The sequence below is a fragment of the Styela clava genome, chromosome 5, assembly GCF_964204865.1.
Source record: "Styela clava chromosome 5, kaStyClav1.hap1.2, whole genome shotgun sequence".
Classification (NCBI taxonomy): Eukaryota; Metazoa; Chordata; class Ascidiacea; order Stolidobranchia; family Styelidae; genus Styela; species Styela clava.
This window is the reverse complement of record NC_135254.1, coordinates 3765098-3789817: the sequence shown is the minus strand read 5'-3', so window position 1 is coordinate 3789817 and position 24720 is coordinate 3765098. Positions and strand designations below refer to the sequence as shown.

The 24720-nt window shown below is 33.7% G+C and overlaps 3 protein-coding genes across 2 annotated transcripts in view; 2 read left to right on the top strand and 1 right to left on the bottom strand.

The window, feature by feature from the left end:
- The window catches only part of LOC120344629 (uncharacterized), an 89112-nt gene extending 79299 nt beyond the window's left edge, over positions 1 to 9813 (bottom strand). The window contains exons 1-2 of the mRNA XM_078112615.1: positions 9506 to 9813; positions 8794 to 8952 (exon numbers count right to left, since the gene is read on the bottom strand). Of these exons, the coding sequence (XP_077968741.1) occupies positions 8794 to 8952; positions 9506 to 9746 (400 nt within the window). The 5' untranslated portion in view covers positions 9747 to 9813. The remainder of the gene's footprint in view (positions 1 to 8793; positions 8953 to 9505) is intronic.
- Positions 1 to 24720, top strand: part of LOC120332866 (FGFR1 oncogene partner 2 homolog) — a 424145-nt gene that overhangs the window by 15123 nt on the left and 384302 nt on the right.
- Positions 1 to 24720, top strand: part of LOC120329781 (FGFR1 oncogene partner 2 homolog) — a 443159-nt gene that overhangs the window by 97584 nt on the left and 320855 nt on the right. The gene's annotated exons all lie outside the window — the stretch shown is intronic.

The following is a 24720-nucleotide window of genomic DNA, read 5'->3' as shown; positions in this document are numbered from 1 at the left end:
TGCCATTATATCAAAATTACCATATTTGGAGCATTTATGAAATCAAAGGGTATGACAGAAAATTTTCTATTTTCCATCCACGTTTTTGTTTACATCATGTTGAATTTAGTAAATTTTGACATATATAATGATTTTGCTTCCTAATTGACAATAAGATATATATTTGTGACCCCTCAATGAATCGATTCAAGAAATTCACAATAACAATAATTGTACCAAAGAATTCTAGGCAAACTATCAGGTTATGGTCATCCCTAAATATTACTTTCAACAAATTGTGATTCTTCATTTATTGAACTGGTATTTAGCGGTAATTCAGGAAAGAAATTGAAATCAATCGATGTTCAAATTTACTAATGTGCAATGGGGATTAACAATTAAATTTGCTTCATGACTCACCATCAGACTTCCAGCAGCAAATGAGTAGGTGATGACATGAGTCCTCACCCATCTTTCATATCCTGGCAGTGATTCTCCCAACCCACTCCCTCTCATCCCCCCACCAGATGGTTGTTGGTTGATTATTCTTAGACCAGAAGTAGTTTGACTTGAAGACTGAGATTTTGCACCTGGATAAATGAAACCAGAACTTGATAATATTGATGATAATAATTAATGATAAAAATATTGTTTGTTCTTATTTAAGCAAAAATGCTTGTGAATGAGGGTTCAATGATATGTAAAAGATACCATGATATGTAAAAACCATATATTTAAAGTATGAAAATTACGATATCTAGAAGTAATTAAGATATTGTGTGGTTATTTGAGTTTTGGGCTATGTCATGGTCCAGCGGTTAACGCCCTAGACTTACCTGTAGGCTTTACAGATTACACATCTCAGGTTCAAACACTGTGCCCCTTCATACCCAAGTGTGTAATAAATTGAGCCGGCAATGCCTTACAGGGTATTTTTTTTTTTTCTAAATAAAGTGCCTTTTAACATATCAATAGATACCAGTAGCTGCAAGTATATGGCTTAGTTTGTTAATTATGGTCTTTTAAAAATATTTAATGTAACGAATTTCTGAGGTTATGATGGAAAAAAAACGAGAATATCGGTCAGAGACCGGGAACTTATTGATCGAAACTGTGGTTTCGATTCATGACTTTATAGTGACACCGCGTGTCCCATCACTAATTAATTAATAACTCGCTAATTATACATCCAAAATCAATAGGCTTCTGGTCCGACATATGAAGAATGCACATGCAAAATTTGGAGCAGATTCAATCTCGCTTTTGTGAGATATCGTGTGCATCTAACAGACATACAGACAGACAGACAAATACCTATCAACATACTTACCGATTAAAATCGATAAGTAAAAAGAGTGAAAATTATTGATATTGACTAATATTTTCAAAACACTCATGACAGTAAATGTTCAACTAAAGTCCCCAAGCTGGGAATTGGGATACTAGACGAACCGCAGTTTCATGGTTTCGATGGAAAGTCCGTAACAAGAATAATATGGCTAGTATGGTATGGTAGAATAAGGTTTATATATTCAATCTGCGGGAGAGGAAAGTGAATGAGACGGCCTAATCATATGACAAACCATGGCTGCTCGTCCGGTTAACAGTCCATGTTGGGTATGGGATTAGTTTTCAGTCAGCTATTCATTATCAGATGCATGGACTTGATGGTGTACCCAAACAGCGGTTCATGAACCACCCTACAAGGAGTCCAGCAATCTTATTGCACATAATTAACTCGCAAGGAATTCGATCCTGCGAACCCATGCATGGTAATCAGAGATGTGAAGGTGAGCGTATTCCTAATGCTTTGCCACTTCACCAAGCCAATTAGCAGTCTCTTCTGCATAAGCCCGCAATTACCAATAACAATTCAGAAACCTAGAAAACCTTTCTTTTCAGTTTTGAGCTTTTCAATCTCAATTTTCATTTTCCTCTTTTCTTCTTGCATCCGCTTCATTTCCTTTTCGTGCTCTCTCAGCATTCTCTCCGACTCTTCCCTCTTTTCTTGTTCATTTTTTAATCCCATCTGCTTCATTCTTTCTTCAAACTCTTCTCTGACTTTTACAACTTCCTTCTCTGGAGCGCTTCGTACTACAGAACCCAAAAGTATTGGTTTCATTTAGACAGAACAATAAAAACTAGAGATGTACCGATGTATCGGTATCGGGTATCGGTATCGGCAATATCGGCCATTTTTTCGGTATCGGCCATGTATCGGTATCGGTTAGATTAAGGCCGATATTTCCGATATATTTACCTTTTTGATATGGTCCAGAATGTTTTAAAAGATAAGTTGGAATACTACTTTTCAATTTATTTTATGTCTGGAGAGATCGTGAGCTATGAGCCATACATGTCCCTACCCCCGCGAGAGAATATGATTCACGTATTTTTAGCTATTTTCGCTGTCAAATTTTTATATTGACATTTTTGATATTACATAGTAATTATGAATAAATATATCAACACGGCACATAACAAAAAGCAATTAGGCGCCCAGTTTTAAATCATACAGTAGAATTGGGGTCCTTATATTAGCGGCACATGGACTTTTGGCACGGGTATAAATTCTGACTGTTTGTCGTCAAGTACGAGTGTCATTCAGTCCGACGACATCGATAAACTAAATTCCGACACAATTATCCCTCTACGCAGATATTAATTTTGTTTAACAACACAATTTCTTTATAGATATATTGACATGACCGCCTAGCCCTAGAGGGCCTAGAGTCCTAGACTGTCTCAAAATACATGATGGCAATTGTATAATAATAGAAAATGGTGACCGTACATTTGAACCCATGTACATTTGAACCCATGCGTATATCCACGGGTTCAATCTATATGCGGGTGCTAAAAGCCTAAAACCCATGGGTTAGGGTTAGTATGGGTTTAACTATCCGTGAAACAAAAAAAATTCCATAGGTGCAATAGCATACAGGTGCAATTGTCATGGGTTCAAATGTACGTGGGTTCAAATGTAATGGAACCATATAAAATAGTAAAGTAAAAAAACATCCCCGACGGTTATAGGTAGGCCTTCTTTTGGTCGGTGCTGATTGATATTCTTTCATGTTGGCTTTGACTTATTGTGTCGACGATTACGATTAGCCACGAAATAAAATATTTGAAAAATGCTTTTAATTTGAACGTAAGACGGCGGCTCCAGAATGTGTGGGTGATATTCGATATTCTTTTAAACACGAATAACGATATTCGAAGGTCGCGATATTAACATTAAATTCAAATTGGACATCCCGGCTTATGAGTTTTCTAATTGAACACCGAGATTACTAGCGTTACTGTACAGTGTATCTTAATCAGTTGAAGCAAACACCAAACATTAATTTCATATTATGTGATATATCTTTTTTTCGATCTGAAATAATGTGTACTATGAACAACGCTCAAAGACCATTTTTTTAACCCGTCTGTCCTACACAGCACACCTAATTAAGTAATATTTACATAGTATCGGTATCGGAATATCGGTGATATCGGCCTTTTTGTAGTATCGGCGTATCGGTATCGGTATCGGCTTTTTAAGCTGGTATCGGATCGGTATCGGTATCGGCGACAAAAGTGGTATCGGTACATCTCTAATAAAAACCACTGAGCAAAATTAATTGTTTAAACAAACCAAAATGTTTCTGAATGTTATAAAGCAAACATCTTGGGTATTATCACAAATGTCAAGTATGATTTAGCTTAGCTTCGGGAAAAATATGAAATCTAGACTTTATTAAGAAAAATATTCATATAGAAGTCTTGCAAAAAAATCTGTTTGAATTATTTTTATTTAAAAGTTTTAACTATTTCTGACTGAATACAAAATTTCTACCTAGGGTGGAATATACCGTGTTCAACCAATTATCTGGTTGAAAGAAATATTTCATTTTAAGAATGGACCTTCCTACTTACTTAGTTTGAGATGAGGACAAACAAGTTGACCGCAAAATTATTTATGCTTTCAAATTTGTTCTGTATTAGGACTTGATAAATACTGTTTGATATTTACAAAGGAAATGCATGTGACAGAGAAGTTGAATAGTCAAGGTATGATAATGCATGGATTCTTATTCAGGTTTATATTTACTGTGTCTATTTGCATAATTTGTGTTTTTGATATCAGCCTCGAAGGTAATAAAATAAATGGATTAAAATTTGACAAATTTGAAAAAATAATTAACAGGAGAAATTTCTCAAAATAATTTACCTTGACAATTGGCTTTAGCAATCTTGTGAGAAATGGAATTTACATGCACCAGTGGTAACAGCAAGCTGGTTTGTTACGGAGGTATTGGGAGACAGAGCAATTTCAGTTCCAGGGGGCAATGGTTTCAATAGAAATCAACAACAACCGTGGTATGGCTAGTATGGTAGGATAGGATTTACATATTTATCTCGGGGAGAGGAAAGCAGATAAGACAACTCAATCATATGGTGAACCATGGTGGCTCGTCTGGTTACCAGTCATTGTTGGGTATGGGATGAGTTAGCTAGTTATTCGTTTTCAGATGCATGGACTTGATGGTGAAGGAAGCCGTACCCAAACAGTGGTTACGTTGAGCACCCTATAAGGCGAAGGGTCCAGCAATCTTATAAGTCGTAAAGAATTTGATCGTGCGAACCCACGAAGGTAATCAGAGATGTGACGGTGAGCGTATTCCTAATGCTTAGCCACGAAGCCAACCAGCCAATTAGCAGTCTCTTCTGCATACAGGCGCCCAGCAAGGATTTTTAAAAGGGGGGGGGGGGGGTTCAAAATCGGAAATTCCAAGTGCCATCTCCAACAGTCACCACGATAACGCGCTCGTTGATAGAGTCGCCTTTCCAGCGTATAATGAATTTTCTGTCGCGTAAAATATTCCATCCAGACAACTACGAGATTCTGAAATGTCCTTATATATTAATTTAATTGTGTCCAACGTAACTCGCGGTTGCGACTTCTTACGTCAAAATAAAAACATTACTGCAGTAAATTACCACGGCGATCCGTGGACATAAAAATATGATATAAGCTGCCTGATGTATTTCATTTTGATACGTATTTTTGCAGTCTCATTATCACCATTAGTAAAATCTCGATATCTGGTATAAAATCCTGTTTAGTATAATTATACTTCATACAATGAAAATACATATAAAGTATACCAGTAAATCAAAAATACAAATTCACCGCCTCGAAGTCCACGCCCAACAGTCGCCGCGATTATGCCACTTGTTGAAAGAGCCGACTTTTTCAGTAAAAAATGATTTCTCTCTTATGCAAAGTAATCAATCCATGAATGATACGGGCATATTTAAAATGTCTGGCCTCATTAATTTAATTGCCTTCAATTCAACCTGCGGTTGCGTCCATTAAAAAAGAGCCACTCTAAAACAACGCGGCAATCGGCGGACATAAAAATGTGAACTGCCTGATTATATCTATTGTTTTAATATGTATTTTTGCTATTTTACGAATTCGACGAATTTGAGATGTATTTGTGACACTGACTATGTCCTGACTACGTGCGAGTACCAAAATAAAATAATTATGAGTGTTACCGTGGCATAAACTTGTGAATTAAAGATAATAAAACCAACGTAGAGGTATTAATTGCCTAAATAACACGCCAGGCTGGTAAAAAACAATTAGCGATTTTAGCAGAAGGCCAATTTTGTCAGTTTGTCAGTTTTCAAAAAAATTCAAGAGGGGGGGGGGGGGGGGGGGGGTTGACCCCGACTCCCCTCCCCTTGCTGCGCCACTGTCAGCATACATAACAATTTCGAAATCTAGCAAACCTTTCTTTTCAGTTTTGAGCTTTTTATTCTCAATTTCCATTGTCCTCTTTTCTTCTTGCATCTGCTTCATTTCTTTTTCATGCCCCCTTCGCATTCTTTCCGACTCTAGCCTGAATTCTTCTGGAATTATTAAGTGAGAAAAAATGGCAAGAAGGCAACCATCGATGTTGAAAGAATTTTAAACAAATTTTATTTTTCCAAATATAAAAAAATAACTTGAAAGCCTGGCAATGAGAATATTTGTTTTTATGTAGCAAATTTGTAATATAAACCTGAGCTTGGTTCACACATTTCAACAGAAAAAGTAAGATATAATAAAAAAACTGCAATTTCAGTTGACGTGGTACTTTTGATGGCAAAATTAACACAAAAACAGAAAGAAAACAAAAAAAAAACAACCAAGAAAGCTGCCAAGCGGCCTGAATTTACCCTTCATTTGTTTTTTAAGCTTTTCCATCTCTTCCATCATTTTCCTTTTCTCTTGTTCATTCTCAAGTTGTATCTGCTTCATTTTTTCTTCAAGCTGTCCTTTCATTGTTATAGACTCTCTCCTGACTTCCACAATTTCCTTCTTGGGAGTTTTTGGTACTATCAAACCTGAAAGTGTCCATATCATTCATTTACACAGGTTACTGTATTCTGGGTATAATTTAGGTTTCAGTGTGAATATTTAATAGGAATGAAAATAACTTAATAAACTTTCGTTAGAATGTAACAAAATTAATCTTGATCTACAACTTTCTGATATGACTTTTAAAATTCTATTCAGGTTGGAACTAGCGCAGTGACATGTTACGTACTTAGCTTGGGGTGAGGACAAACAAGTTGGCCACGAAAGTATTTATGCTTCCGAATTTGTTCTGTATTTGGACGCTGTTGTGGTTGGTATCTGATCATCCAACCAACCAAATCCTCTAGGTCTCTTTCTAGTTTGCTCAGGTCAAATCCTTGATATAGTTTTATATTAAGATTCCATGAATCGGGGTCTTCACCAAATGGGTGGGAACCATCGGTGTATATGAAATGAATTACAAGTGCGGAAGAGAATATGTCCGATTGTCCAGAACAACTGTCAGAAAGGTATATTTCCGGGGCCCTCCAACCATCAGTACCGACACGTAAAGTGCTCATTTTGGTTACAAAATGTCCTTTTCTTAACTGTTTTCCCAAACCAAAGTCAATTATTTTGAGAATTCTCCCATTGTCCGATACCAAGATATTATCTGGTTTGAGGTCGCGATGTAAAACTTCGTTAATGTGGATATGATCGACAGCTTCAACAAATTGTTCTATTTGTTTATGTTTGACTTCGTCAGTCTTAGGCTTTGGATCGTCATTGACAAAGTCTGTCAAGGTTTTAGATTTAAAGTATTCCATTGCGATGAATAAATGTTCTATTGGACCAAAGAAATAAGTCCCAGATTGGAGGACAGTTATCACATTTGGGTGGGAACGAAGCTTTCGGATGATTTCCACTTCTTTTCTATTTTCATCGCTGAGTTTGATAGATTTTATGGCGATTGGATCGAATCCTCGAGATCCTTCATGAGTCTGCAAGCCTCTGTAAACTTCACCATACTTTGCTAGTTTTTCATTATAAAGCAGGAACAGGTTATGGTTGACGCGAATTGAATCTGTAAAACATAAAATAATATATGTCTTTGATAGATAATTTGAATTGTGTGTGAAACACATCTAGTACAAATCTAGTATTTTTGTACATCTAAGCCACTGGGGGCTAAATACTAAATACACACAGTTCCCGTAGCGCGAGGGCCACATTATTTTCGCCTAAGAACAATCGCCACATGAAACTTCATATCATGGTGCAATTGCACACTCTATTGCTGTGTTAAAAGCCTGCCACAAAGGGACATGTATGAGGTGTTTTTTTAATAAATTATTAAAACAATGCATTGTTTTTATTCACTTATCATCAATATGAAGGATGATGCTGTGTCTGTGTTATGGCCAAAATGTTATAATCAATTTGCAACTTCGTTGCCGAGTGGTGCATTGTTCGAATGATAATCTGACATGCGAGTACAAAAATTTAATCTCAGTGTAATGCATTTTACATACAGCTGTCTACAGAAATATCGCCGGATGAGAACAGAACAGGCCTAAGTCACAATTTTGAGTTTCGAGAAAAACGCAAAAAACAATTTGGAATTTTTTTATTTTCGAATTTCTAGATATTCACACTTAGTAAAGTCCTGAGCTCGGGTTATTTTAATGTGGATGAGAATATCTTTGAAATCAATATTTTTTGGCACTTCAGCTTGAATTCCTTCCTGCTTTTTCACCCCTATAAGAAACTTTGGCCCATTCTGTTCTCAACAACTTCTGAAATTTTTTGTATGAGATGCAAGGTAAAACAAGGTGACTTAGGCCTAAGTTGCACTGAACAAATTTTTAGGGATGTAAGTTTCGGACATTTCATTTCTGATGTTCATGCCCATCATATTGGAACTTAGGACTATCTTTTTTCAATATTTTGAGGTTTTGAGCCATGCTCTACAAGATGGTGATCTTGAAATCCTGAATTTCTCAATAATAAAAATTTTAGCTGGACCTAGGCCATTCTGTTCTTAAATATTTTAGGCCTAAGTCCAGCTAAAATTTTTATTATTGAGAAATTCAGGATTTCAAGACCACCACCTTGTAGAGCATGACTCAAAACCCCAAAATATTGAAAAAAGTCAATTTTCCAAAAATGTGACTTAGGCCCCTTCTGTTCTCATCCGGCGATATATTCTTTCGAACGTGCACATCAACTTTAGTTTTGGCACAAGGTTTATTGTTTTCCACTGTTGCTTTTCTAACACTGTAAACATTGTTTATAAAATGTAACTCTTTACGTCATACTACATGGCCCGCCAGTCTAGGTGGGCAAAATTTTTGGCCCCTGATCCCAAAACCGTGCCCACCCCTGATATAAACACTTACATGCAAAGTTTGTGTCCAGATCAGCCCAAAAGTTTCCTGGGAAAATTAGAATCCACCCAAATCGCGTAAACTTACCTTCAAAATGGAATGGTATTTCTCCTTTAGTTTCATTTTCTACTGCATCATTAGACTTTGCTGCCTTTTGCTTGGTTGTTGAGGTTTTTTCATATGTATTGCTGCTTCGATCAAGCGTAAAACCAGAACTTCCAGCAATACTGGTTTCTATATTGTCCCCTGTTGAGATAAAGCACAATAGTCAGATTGGTATTTGTTTATTATTTACTGTAAAAAAAGTTTGGTTGAAACATGCTATTATTGTACAAAAACAATGAAATATCCTCCCTGAGTATCAGACAAATTAAGTAGCCTACTACAGTTCTTTTTTATTTTTAATGTTTTTTTTTTATTTACCTATTTTTAGTTTTTCAATTAAGCTCCATTGTTACAAAAGGGGCATTTTCTTGGCTGTTGTTATTTCAGGCATGGCTGGAAGTAACTTCGTACGAGCCAAAAAATATGACAAATAAAATTAACAAAATTTCACTATTTTGCATAAAATATCAAATGAAGGATATATGAAATGGTTATTGAATTGCAGAAAAATTTATTTGTACTTGTATTTATTCACCCCAAATAAGGTAAAATGTCATTTATGTAATGATGACAAAAAGCAAATATTATGAAAATATGTTTTTATTTGTAGGCAATAGACATAAATAAGATCCAATGATTAACCATTAAGAGGGCAGTCAACAAAACGACAATTTCTGGCAGAACTTATTCTCACCTTCCTTAATGGTTTGCTTGAAAACGAATGTTGGAGCTACCACAGTTCCATGTTTTTCTGAATGTTTCACGAGACTTTGGACAATATTTTTACCAAATTCTTGTACCGTCCCAGGCATCGAAGGCCTCGATACTTGTAATGCATTTCGAACTGAAATTTGATCGTTTGCTTCTGAAAATTCTGTAGATTCATCTGAGGAATCGGCAGAATCGATTTCTCGTATTTTACCAGATTCAGCCATTTTACCAATTATGGGATTAAAATATTAGATGATATGTTTTGAGTATCAGCCTTATCAGGCTGTGCTATTTAATCTAAAACAAAATAAGATAATTTAAGTAATAAGTAATGAACGGTTATGATAAGTAATTGAACAGTATTCATCATAGTAATGACTTCATTTTTTGACAAAAATGGGATGGAATATCGATATATAGCTATACAAATTTATGTAAGCAACAATGAATCTAACAATTGTTGTATTTTATTATTTCTGCTTCTAGTGTCCTAGTTTATTTCGAAAACGAATACCTTTGGTTAGGCAAAACGTTACAGAAATACATTTGTGTTATTGTGCAGCAGGACACATGGTGTAGTCATGTTTATACTTGCAGCAATAACTTGAAATAGGCCACGCTGATGTTGAGGCAAATGTTGCCAACATTTCAACAAGATTGAAATTTCAGCTGTCTATGTGACTAATATTTAACCATTTCGCTGCTGCAAATGAAACCATGATGACTCGAACTAGGTTTGTAAAACAAAGCAGAGGAGACTTGACATCAAGGTGCAGTGACTAGACTTGACTTCGCACTAGAACTATGAAATCTGTTCAAACTTGAATTCATCTCAAATCCAAGTTCAATCTATTATAGGGTTACCATATCTGGAAAGACAAAATTCCTGACAAAATTTCAGTGAGCCACATTGGCCAATTTTGCAACCAAAACACTTAGGTACCTATACTGTTTAGTATTATGGTATAAATTTTCGATGTATCCAAAGGCACAAGCTTTCGCTCGTGAGAATAGAATAAATGAAGAACAAAACGAAAGGAGCAGATTTGTTGCTTGATCTTTAACACCAGTGACTAAACTAGTGGTTCTAATTTTTTTTACTCGCGGCACACTAAAAAAAAATAAAAAAAATTATTGCGGCACACTTGTGAAAAAATAAAGTTAGCTTTGAACAAATTGTTCCGCAAATGGTAAAGCAATGTTGAAGCCTGTTTGGAGGTTTGGATTGGTCGCTCCCTTTTTTGCTTTTCATTTCAGTCAGAGCAGAAAATATGTGTTAACAGAGCCATGGAGATGCAAATGGCTAGGTTATTTTGATGGCTTTTGCACCAATGATTGAATATAATTTGTAAGCAGATAGCCAGAACTCATTCAAACTTGCTTTCACGTAAGTCAACATTGTGGAAGGTGAACTTCTTGTTTACAAAAACGTTATTATATCACAATACAATTATGCCGAAACGATCGTCGTTAATACCACAAGGCAAATGCAATAATATTATCAGTCTAATTAATTATGGATACTCAACTCTCTTAAGCTTGCCCGTTGCAAGCATGCCTATGTGTAATGCGAACAGCTTATTTTCTAAAATTCCAAAAAGGGCCCCGGCACACTTGAAAGTCTCTTGGGGCACACAGTTCGAGAAACGCTGGACTAAACCCTAGCATGGAATAAATACAGGTAAAGGTAGTGCAACCAAAATACAGATTACAGAATGCTAGCAATTCAACAAAAATGCTAGAATGTGACATATCTCTAAAAAAATTTTTTTTAATATTTCTTCCTGACGCAAATTTGACCACTAAAATCCAGGACACGTCAGGGAAAAATATGGCGTATGGAAACCCTATACTATTGGAGACAGTTACACTTGTTACACAATATTCAACCGTTGATCCTAATAATGATGACTCTATAAATTAAATGAAAATTGCAATTTATAATTCCATTAAAGAACACACTTACACTACAACAGGTTCTATCATTTATTTCAAACAAAACTTCTCTACACCAAACAAGAGTATTTTCAATTTATCATACATTTTTGATATCAATAGTTAGAAATTGCATGAAAATGATGACTTATTTAGAAAAATAATTATCACATCAACAGAGCATCCTATAACCTGTATAAGTAAAATTTTGACAGAGTTACGCTTGAACTTTTATTTAGTTCATCTTTCATGACCAACTATTCTTTTATACCTGATATCAATTATGCAAGACTTGGCTATTAGAATAATAAAACTACTTGTACAGGGCTGCTTGAAGGCAGAAATATTGTTTCTTGATATCTTTCAATGGAATATTTGTCAACATTAGGACAGAGCTCAAAATTAAATCCTTATACTTCGAGAGTGACATCACATACATACGTAATATAAAATCTCTGTATCACTACAATATGATATGCTAAGATATTAAAAAGCATAAACATGTATTGATACAATGAAATAAATTTGCCAATATTATAATAAAAACACACAATGGTAGAATATATTATAATAAAGTTTGCATTCTAAAACAATTTCAGTTTAAAAACAAAACTGACAACAGAAAATTAGATCATAGGAAAGTGTAAATCAACCAGGAACATCTTTTAAGTATGATTTATAAATATTATGAAACTTTATCCAATGGCTATATTTGACGTTTTATCAGAAAAAAAATCAAATCAATCAAAAAAAAATTAAAATTATAACAAAAGAACCCAAAATATGAGGGTCTGGGCTGTGAGGGTCTTCGATTCGATTTAGAATACTTCCAATTAAATCATTTGATAATTTGAAGGCGTGGCTGTTTTGACCCGCTGAGGTGAGACATCTGTCGTATATTATTATCCATATATTTAGTATTCAGGGCTTGTTATTTCCCACATAGTCACTATTCAGCTCTTCTTTAACTACAAGAATAATCAAACATTTGAGGGCGTAGCTATTTTGACCCACTAACGTCATACAACATACAAACAGTGGGTAATAAAACCTATGATATTACCAGGTATTACCATTTAAATTTGCGTGTTTATTGTGTAACAAAGAATTTCACAATATTTGCTCAGAGACATGCCATAAAACACTAACAGACATAGTGATTTACAGCCTTTGTATTCCTTTTATTATGTTAGCAGATTTCACCTCTTGTAGAATAAAAACTGGAACTATTTCAGTAAAATATCTGCATAAAACTGCTCGGCTATCTAAGTATTTACCGTAAATATGTATGAGCATAACTTTTCTTAATATTGGAAGTACATTCTGAACATGTATTAACATTTGAAAAGTTGATCATCCATTATTTTCACTAGAATCCAAAATATAGTTTCTTTATAATTAATAAATCCCAGTTATTAGCAATGTTGTTATCATCTAATGAGTCAGTCCATTAAGTATGTGTATCAGCAATTTGCAAATGCCCTTTATTTGGTTTTTAATAAATGCTTGACTCTAGAAGTTTAAAAGACAAATAATTGCAAACTTTACTTGATATGCCTGCATGGAGTACTAGTGCATGGAGTATGAATGAATGAAACTCAATTAAAAATTTACTCAAGCATTTCTTTTATCACTTGAACTTCACAATATTTGGATGTTCCCATCCCTATCCAATCTCTTAAAAATATTTTCCACTCAAAATACTAAGGTAACAAATTGGCAAATATATCTTATCTTATATCTTAAATAATTTTTTGAGAATTCGCATTTTCCAATTATGTTCCCCTAGGTATGTAATACTTAAACAATCATACTGAATATATATTCTATTGCATTACTGTTCCATGCTCATGATATGGCACAGATAGTAATTGTAATTATATTTCGACATTTGAAAGTAAACAACTCACTTCTAGTGCGCGACCATGTAAGTATGGATTTGTAACAACTAAATCTGTTACATTCATGACACCCATGCTTGTTTCCTTGAATTTTGTAACAATTATTATTAATAAATATTTAATTTATAACTGATAACCCACTTTTGGCCGCCCATTTTATCAGTATCCAATAATAACTAATAACATGTAACTATCGAATAAGCACAAAGCCATATTTAAACACCCACTGATATCTCACAATATGTATAAAACTACTGTTAGTTGGGACTGCCACAGTCTTTCCGGTTTAACATTGTCTACCCAATTTATTACACTCTGGTGAAGTTGGGGGCGTGGCAGAGGTAAGGCCAATGCTTTAACTGTTAGGCCAGCACGTCACCCTATTTTGATAACAGTCATTTGCAAATGCACTGAATTTGGGTGTGTCGACTTATGTACAATGACTTCAAAAATAAATGGAACAAAAGCATGCAAACTTAATTTGCACAAATCACTGATGCATGGAATAATGGGCTGAGGCTAATGTGACTGAACCAAATCTAGAGTCAAAATGAGAAAGGTTTTCTATTTTTTCTTTCATTTACATTTTAAAACATACCTAGACATGAGCATTGACTAAATAAATATTTTTTCTCGAGAAATATTTCTTAAAGCAAGATATCGCGTAATCATTTATACAAAAAAATACTGATCTCTGAGCAAAGATACGAGGAACTACAGAAGTGCCATTAACTATAAAAAAAAAATAGGGTGAGGTAACACTTTGCTTAATTTTGTATAAATAAAACAAAAATTCAGCTTGGTACAGGGGCAAATGTTGCCAACACATTGTATAATGTTTAAAATGACCTTCATGTAAAACAAGATTTAAATTACATATGTCAATGCAACTGAAAATTTCATGACTCAAACTCTATTTGTGAATCAAAACAGCAGACTGCTGACTTTGTAGTGACTCGACTTGACTTGGAACAAGAAGTTTGAAATTTGTTGATTAAAACATAGATTACATAAACCAGAAGTTTGTTGTTAAAGCTCAAACTTGTTACAAAAAATTAACTTGTGATAATTATGGCTTTATAATTTCTAATTTCGGGGCTCTCGAAGTATGCGAACCAAGATGGCGGACGTCGGAATGTAATATGTGTACTAGGTTAGGGTTAGGCCATAATTTTAGGTATCAATACTACGGGAGGCTCTTGGCTAGTCTTCGAACTGATAATAGGACTAAAATAAGGAAAATTGGAAAAAATTATCGCCTAACCCTAACCTGTTACCCATGTTACATTTCGATGTCCGCCATCTTGGTTTGCATACTTCGGAAGCACCCTAATTTCTTTCAAAAATATATTTTTGATATATTTATTTTAAAAATGGCATGGGATAATTTACGGTAATGCAAATCTAGCCACAGAGTTATTGCAAGCAAAACAAAATAAATATATCACAATATGTTACTACAGATGCTGAAGTATTCTATAAACATTTAAAATAAAAATACAACTTTTAAATATATGGACAGCACAATAGATTATACTCATACTTTGCATGTACATGGATAATTGCATATGAAACATATACCAAGAGGCTCTCAAACTGGTGGTAATCAACCCCAAAGGGTAATTTGGCAATTTTTATGAAGTAATCCAGATGTTTTTGTAATCGCCATACTTTTGACTAGTCTGGGGAAACGCTGGACATGTGATGCCCGCAACTAGTCAGTGAGCCTAATCATCTGGTCTCGTACTTTGTTGGGACATAATATTAATATTACCGTAATACAAATTATAGGCTTCTGTGCTACTGCACGTATAGCATCTTAAAGTAGGATCGGTAGATGCAAAAGCTGTTAGTATTTTCGCCATTTCTATTCAACGAAAAAGTGAAATCGATATGACTATTGTATTTTTATGGATGGAGTAGTTGAGCTTTTGGTAATTTGATTTAGGGGTAACGATATTCAAAATGTTTGGAATCACTGATATAGATAGACCTTTACTAAAATTTTAAGTTTTTCTAACTTGAAAATACCTCAGATATTGCCTAAAATGTGAACAGTTCAACAAGAGGTTTGTCTTTTATAAAAAGTTACTTTCTGTACTTTGTCCCTCATATCATATCACTGGCTGCTGTAATCAGAAATGCAAACAAACCACTCCTAGTATGAGGCCACTTAATATAAATTCTTATTTGTTATCTCCTCGTGACACGCATCACCGTTTGTTTTGTATTTCGAAATAGACTTTACTTTTAACAAAATGTAGTTTTTTGAGATGCAAAATTAGGTTATGAAATGCATGAATTCTGATCTAAACTTTAATTTTCAAGAAAATATCCAAAACTTATATTCATGAATCTCATCAAATTTATTTTCGATTTAACATGATTAGTAATAATTGGTTGATTATTAAATTGATAATAATCCTGAATAACTATAGTAATGTCACAAAATTAGGAGGAAAAAAAAATATATGTAACATATTATGAAAACCAGGACATATTTTTAGTAAATGATTCTCATGAATTCACTATCTTATCAGTGTTTTTCTGGTCATATTGATTTGGAAAGCTTCAAGCCAATCGATATGTCCTTAAGTGTAATTCTTTGCTATATTTTGTTTCATTCTCAGTAGACTTGGCACTTTGGCGGACATCCCTATTGTCAATAAGTTGCTTTAAACAAATTTTCTAATAAAAATTAAAAAAAAAAAAAATTCAAATTGTTACAATTTTTATACTATGTGAAATATGATAGATTTAGGCAATTTATATGGATGATGTGAATGCGGATGATATTAGCTCAAATTTAATTTAAATTTAAACAAATCGAAAAAAAAATAAAAATGGGAAATTTTCCCAATTTTAGACATACAATACTGTCAGGTAAGTAGAATGACACATTTTCACAGGTAAAATATTTTGAAAATAGAAATGGAAAAATGTTTTTGTTGGATTTTTATGTCACTTGAATTGCCATATCTGATTTTTTTCAACTGTTCTAGATTTATTTGACTAAATTTTAAAATAATTTTGATGAGACGAATCTCTTCTATCAACTAGAATATTAATATATATCAATATAACTGAATTCATGAGTTGATAAGATGTGACATAGCTATTTTGTCTTGCTCATAAAAGACATGCGTCCTGAATTACCGAACGTATATTTAGTGTTTGTCATATTTCCACATAGTTTCCTGACGTCAATGGATCTGCAAACAATGGGCAATAAAACTAGTGAGATTGCCAGGTATTATATTAGAAATTAGGTGCTTATTGTGTACATAAGGCGTTCCCAAGATTTGCTCAGATATGCCTCATAAAACACAAAGTGATATAAAATTTTAATTTCTTCAATACAATTACTTTAGTAAATTCCACATCTAGTAGAAATAAAACTGAGTATTAAAGTAAAAATGTCTGTATGCTACAGCTATATATTTAATATACAGAGTGTACCAAAAGTACCAATTAATCAATTTAATAATTGTTAATCTACTTTTGGCCCAGCCCCTTATTTAAGTATTTAAAGGTTTGATAAACATTTAGCATTGGCTTCCAAATATCAGCATTGGAAAAAAAAGAAACAGAATCAATAACCTCTTTACTTTCCTCTATTTCAATTCAAACCTAAATCTTACTTTCGATTAATTCAATTTCAGTTATTAACATTTTTTTTACGTAATTACCGACTCAGCGCATACCGTAATTTAGGCTGCTTTAATTTAATTTAATGCTTCTGTGACTGATCTTAATTGCCTGAACCGAACATAAACTGGTTACATGTTTTCTCTAAAACTAACTTTAGAGTTACAATGTTCTACACATTAACCAAATGAGGCCTTATTTTATTTATTAATAAATACTACATTGCATAGCATTGTTTTTCATTTTTATTCCTCTTTGGAGGTTTTCGACTTCATACCTCCTCACTCTCGCTGAAGTAATGCCTGTCATTTTTCATAATTTGAGATAAATATTCTCTATTTCGTCTAATTTCTGAAGTTACCTTGACAGTACAAACTTCAAGTCGACAGTCCCAGAGCATCAATATGTAGACTTAGCATGTCAGTATTTACTCGCAACACTTCACCAAATAGTCATCAATTTAATGACATCCAAACCAGAGCTGGTAACATATGTTTTAAAAAACTCAAAAATGTAAATATCAAAAAAAAAATGGATTGATGGAAATATATTATTTTTTATATATTATTTGATTTAAAATCTTCAACCTTTCACATAAGTCAAGTCCATGCTTCCGAAAACAAATAACTGAATAACTAATCCCATATCCGACATGGGACTGGTAACTGGACAAGAGGCCGTGGGTCGCCATATGAGTAAGCCGTCTTATCGGCTGTCCTCTCCCTAGGATAAATATGTAAATCCTATTCTAAGTGCTAAATCTAGAGAACTTCTTCAATGCTATTCAAAACTATGTGGAGCTGAATGTCCAAATAATTAAATTTCCTAAAGGTTAATACTATGAGCTAGGAATGTTTAACATTTCTTGATATGTTCGTTTCTAATGCCTTTTTTGTGACTGAATAATACTTAACCTTGTCAATTACCTTTTGACGATAAAGGCATAAAAGTGTTATTCTGAACAATTAACTAATCAACTAACAAGAAATTATACAATGTGGTGCTGCCTTTCATTGGCATCCAGAAATGTGCTATTTGTTAGCCTCAAATATTAGGTTTCATAATATTTACCCAGAAATTGGCTAATTAATAATTGAAAACTTTTCCTGTGCAAGATTTTCACATGCTTACTAACTGGCAATTTGCTTCCATAATTCTATACAGTTTCAGTGTACAGTGATCACCTGTAACTTCGCTCAAAGGATAGTCTCTTTTACCTTAAAGCTAGCATGCACTTGCTTCGAAAAATTATTTACCGGTATATAATAATATCCCTTCTGTATTCAATCCACCATTTATCCATTTACAAAAATTTCAAGACAAAGAAAGTCCGTCAAGACAAAAATATAGCTAGCTAGGGAAGCAGAATATTTTCATATATTACAAATTTTCTGTCAGTCTATCACCGAAAAAACTATCAAATGCCAATGAAAATACAAGGTACAAGCATTGAAAATATACTGACATAAACCTCTTTGAGCCAATCATTTTGAAATTCTCACAGTGTAATTCTTTACGCAAATATTACAATATCATAATGAACTTTGAGTGAATGCTTTGAGGTAGCGGGAGATTGTGACAAGCTGCATATAAGCAACAAAAAAGCACTAAGATAGATAGCTCATCCTTGTTATGGTATGCTGAAGTTGATGGTATGGATGATAAATGTTCCTATTCACTATTTGTATTTGCTATTAAGGGCTATTGCTATTGTGACTTTATTGTACTATTGCCTGTCACATAGGCGGTAGACTAGAAGAAGTGATGTTTATATGAGTTCAATTAGCATTTGAATAGCCTCCTCAGTCGAGGACTATTGCGCTGACATAAATTCTGCATTTCAATTGCTAAGAAAACGAAAAATGAACTGGGCCCATTTTTGCATTACTACATTTCTGTGAAAGAGAAACATATATACCACCTTAAAAACTTCCGCGGGTACTAAAGAATCAAAACTTCAGCTTTAAACAATAAACATGGGAACAACCTTATTCATAAAAAATACAGCTCACTGCCTCCAGGAAAACTATAAATCTGCGGACCTCCTGAAGTATGTGCACCAAGATGGCGCACAACCTGAACTCTGGTTGTGTACTAGGTTAGGGTTCAGGTTATGCGACATCTTGGTGCGCCTACTTCAGGAGTACCAAATCTGCTTTATAACAACAACAAGGACATAGCCAATAAAGTTTAAAAACTACAAGAATAAAAGAAATCTGCACAAAAATGTGTTAATTTAGCCTCTCCTTATATATTATCATGAAAAATACAGAAACAATTTAATGAGATGTATTCAAAACTATAAGTTTATTTATTTTGTAAGTTTGTATTCTATATCACTAGAATGAATTAGGAGGGGTTGATATTGTGGAAAGAATAATTGACTTGAGAAAATAACCAAAATAGACAAGAGAAACAAATAGTTAGGAATAGTATTGTAAATCCGGCATTTGCAAACAGTACAAGTTAATTGAATTAACTCCTAATGTTCCCAATCAAAAGCCTAATCAAATTTTTATCTTTTTTAGTTAGATAGCATGTCTACTTTTATGTATATTCTAAGAAACATCAAATTAATGAAATACATTTTCTGTATTCATGCTGTTCTCTCCAGCGATATCTAAATGAATATTTGCAGTTATATACTAAATACAATAAACTCTCACAAATTCTATAGTATAGTATTGATATAATTAATAAATTCCTCAGACATGACCATGTAATCAATAGATACATATAATACATTTGATTAAGAATTTGCATGTTACTGGAACCCACTCCACTACACTAGCATACTTCTACTGCAATGCATACAACTCAGACCACTTTAACAGAACTGTATATTAGGTATAGAAAATTTCAGTGCTCGAAATGAACCTATAAATTTCAACTGATGAAGTACCAGAACTGGTTCATAACCAGAAGTTTTTAAGAGGACCATCTAATCAATGGGAATACTTTGCTTAGAAAATATACAGCAGCAACTCTAGAGATAAAATAGAAATATTGTTTAATTTTAAGGCAAAATCTTCCAACACACAGTTTTTCGATTAACGACCTAACTAGGACAATTTTTTGAGTAAAGAAAGCAATAATATTAAATAAAATAAAAACCAAGCTATGAACTTTAATAAATTACCTAGATTTTAAAAATAACATGTAATTTGAAATTACTGCTGCTGTATAGAATCATTTACAAATATCTGAATATAAGAAAACCACTAGAATAATGAGAATGAAGTATGATTAATGGGAAAAAAATACATCATCACTGGGGAATGAAAGACAAAACTGAACCTCAAAACATTTTGTATACACGAATGAAATTGATCCAAGTGCTTTACACCACCACAATCTAATCAGGCGCAATTGGCCCCATACTTATTCTGGGTTCGAACTACTGAAATTCACCAACATAAATTTTAATTATCATAAATCAAAAACCTTAATTTTCTGTCAATTTGCCTATTTTTTGCCTAGACTGCACATATGGGCCCCACAATAACTACCGTAAGGTCAGGTCAACCAAAGCCAACTAGCCAAAAAAATTTACTGCATGAATAATCATATAAAAATACTCATCTTGGAAAATTTTGTAATAATAATGGAACACCAGATAATTCAGATGTTTGTAGTCATTTTATAATGTTATTGCAATTATGTGGGACCAAGTAAGCCAATATCAAAGAAAAAGATTTTAGAAGAATCATGGTTATGTAGTAACCATACCAAGCCCACTAAATCACTCAGAATTATAATCAATTGCATTACTATGTTTATCAACCAAGTACATCATGAAAGATTCCCAGATTTATTGATTCAGTGTCAAGAACAGAGCATGTACATGAGCTCATAATTAATTCAACGGAAAATATATGAAAGAGCTTACGTTAACATGAACCATCTCAAAAAATAAACTGCTATCCAGAATCCTATTGAAGAATCAAAGTTTGATTTATTGTTTGGTCTCAAATAGGAAATAAATATTAGGTTGGGAGTAACCACCAAAATAAATAGAATTAAATACAGCTTCTTATCGATGGACAAAAACCTAATATTACCAAATTTGTTGCAGCGGGGTGGAACTCATTGATCAATGACAGGAAAAACAAACAAACACAATAATAATATAACAATGAAATGAAACATATGACCCATCTAATCCTTACTGGAATTTTATTAGGATATTTGAAATCGGGGTAAATATTACATGATACAAGAAAACCCTGATAAGGATGCTGTAATTTGTAAATTATGGTGATTACTATGCATCATGTTTCCATAGCAAGTTAGAAATCACTGTGAGAACCTTGACGAGCCACCTTGACGGTTGTATCGTCCTTCCATGATGATACAACCACGACTCAGAATGTATGTTAACAAATTGACTGCTGCCCTGGAGGCTACTTTCCGCCTTCGTAAACTAATAAGTTACTAATGTTCTTGTAGAAGTTTATCTCTTTCCTAAGAGTAAAAGTAAAATATGCCTATTCATCTGCAACATCTAACTACCGTAGTTGACATACTGGAATCTTAGACATTTAACTGAGTGCAAATATTATAACGCCTTACGGTTTTCGAAGAAAAGATACTTAAGTCCTGTTCTATTGCTGTAATACTTCATGGAAACGCAATGCATCATCAACATTAATTGATATTCATATACTTCGTTATTGTGTTTTTCATCCTAAAATTTTCCTGTATAAGAAAATTAAATGAATTTACTTACGCTAGTTATATTGGTCACTTTTTTTAATTGTTCCTATCCAATGCCTCCATGCCGAAAATATTTATTATTAAATATATTTTTTTAAATAAAGAATGCAATATTTTCAGTTAACTACTAACTAGATGATTTAGGATGACTTGCTCATAACATTTAGATTTCAATTTTGTTTTTACTTACCGGTACAAATAATAGGTGGGTAAACCGGATTTAAGGATAGGTAATTTGACCATGGTCTCAATGCCTGTTATCTGGCGCCCACTTGCGGTCGTCAGATAAAACTATAAGTATAAGTATAAGTTTATTTCGACTCCATAATCAGCAAAACAATAAAATGAATGCTAAAAATAAATAAATAAAAACTGATTATGAAATCAGGAGAGCGAACAAAACCTTAGATAAGGTTTAAAACGTACAGAATGTATATAAGATGGAAGGTTTTGCCAAGAAGATGTGGTACGTGTTCACTCACCTAAAATAATTGAAATATTTCACACACGCTCACACGCACCCACACACACAACCATATAGAAGTTATTAAGTAAAGGGAACATGAAAAATTACATACTGGTAGTTAATAAAAAATAAATAAATAAAAATTACTTGCCACACCATATTAATAAATTTATCATGATTGCCACTGCCAAATTGATCAATTTTATAAATGGGAGTGAACAGTAAAGATAAACTTTTATAAAAAAATATATTGTCAAGCTGATTATAGATGGAGTCAAATGCCAAAATGCCCAACCAAAGTTGCCAGAATTGGGTGCATGAAGAGGTGGGCTAGAGACCACTTCATTGCCCAAACTAGAGCCTATTATTGTCAAATTGTAGTCCAGATTGCAATAAGTATTTAAATCTATCAGTAACTTTATAAATATGAGTAATTATAATTAATTAAGGTAGAAAGACAGGGTATAGGAATATGTTGGTTGCTAAGGTTATAAGGTTTTTTTTTTCATTCTTAGATATTGACTTCTGCAAGGATAAAGGAATTAGGAATAAAGGAATTAGTATTGTTATTTCACAGGATCATTTCTTCATTTAATTATTGTGGCGTAATAGATTCAAGTTTATCGTGGATGAGACATCAGCCTGCGAATTTTGTTGTTGTAGACACCATTTATATTCAATAAACTAGCCATTGTATTGATCATCACAGAACGACCTGAAAAACAGAAAACAAATCTGCGAGTAGGATATTCAAGGGTTACATATTTGGAAACAGCACTACCCTACACTTTTGTTTAGAATTAATTATTATTTCGAGTAGATATTGATTATTAGTTATCTATCTATAAAACGCTAGTTCAAAGACCAGAGTTGAAATATGGTTGGGACACAGGGTGAATTCCTCGCAAACCATGCAGAAACTCTCAAACCACACTGACCATTCGTATGTTGGCCTTCACATCAACTTCACAGCAGAACCTCAACCTAGGATAAAATTTTGTATACACACAAAACAAATCATAGAATACCACAACAAATTAAAATGAAGGGGAGAATCCAATATATCTCCACTGGTCGCCTAATTACAATAATAGGTACAGGAGCTAAACTATACGGTCTACAACCCTCATAAGGTATCACACCACCCATATAGAAACAAAGACCATGCATGTGTAATGTCAAAAATCCAACGTTAAGCAAAAAGGGAACATGCGCATGCAGATGTCAGAGTGTAAACAGCCATTTGAAAAATAAATAAATAAAATAATTTGCTGTGCATGCTACAGAACCCAATGACATTAAACAACATGATGCGCAACTCCGGCATTTTTGTCCGAAGATCGTATTCGATAGCACGCTCCAATGCACATACTTGACGAGACGAAAACGAGCGGATGTGTGCTGCTTTCAAGGCGTAGCACGAATGGTGTTCGTGCCTGCTTTGACAGTTGTTGTCGATTTCAATGATATTTTGGAAAGTTAAGGTAAAAAGAAATCGGAAAAAGGTAAGGTAATCACTATTGTTGTATATCACGCCCGGGCATCGCACTGTTAGGTATATGTGGGAAAGCCAGCCTTTGTCAAATACTACGAGGTTATTAATTCAGTACGGTACGTAGTTGCCCATTTGCCGAAATTACATATTTACTTACCCCTTATGGTTTCAAATAGTTTATGCACCTCCAGTTCGATTTTTTTAATCAGTGAGGATATATACTCATTGTTGATTGCTGCTCATTGTAACATACTATTGCGCATTCACTTTTATTTCCGTATTGAATCAAAGTGTTAACAAGTTCACCGAACATTTCACTCATATCGGTCTATATTGTATAGTCTGATCTCTCAAGTATTTGGAGCCACGAATGCTTGTAATTTTCAGACTAAACCCTTTTATTAGTTGGTTTATATACCAAATTCAGTAAAATATTTTTTACATAAAACATGAGATATTGGATTTATTAGCTTTTCCAATCTAAATCAAATAGACTGCTTTATTTATTCTTAAACGAAAATTAATAAATCTCCTCTCTTTCTTCAGATGTGAAGGTTGTGGACAAACCCGTCTAAGCATTGTGAGACTCTTGCAGCACAAGAGGCAATAGCAGAAATAGTAAGTATATCAATCAATAAATTAAGCCGACATAAAGCAAAACTTTCAACTATTCGTCTAATCTCAATTTCCTATTATTTATTCACAGGACAACTATAGCAGAGGGGGAGATATCAGAAGTCTGGCGACATATCAGTGACAGTGTGATTCCAAGAAATATAATTAGAGTACTCCATAAATGTTTGCAATAGAAAAACAACCTATGGATGCATGCAAAGACATTTGACCCTCCGGTAGAGTTGTGTATGGCCCCCACATCCTGCAGGGCTAGAGGAAAATAACTAAAAATTCCAAAGCGTAAGATTGCATAAGCGGTCTTATTTGTAAAAAGGCACAAAACACGCCAGACAAACTTAAAACAGCTTTGTAAAATGAGGATCACGGGTAACTCACTGCACCTGTGTTATATTTGGTTCATC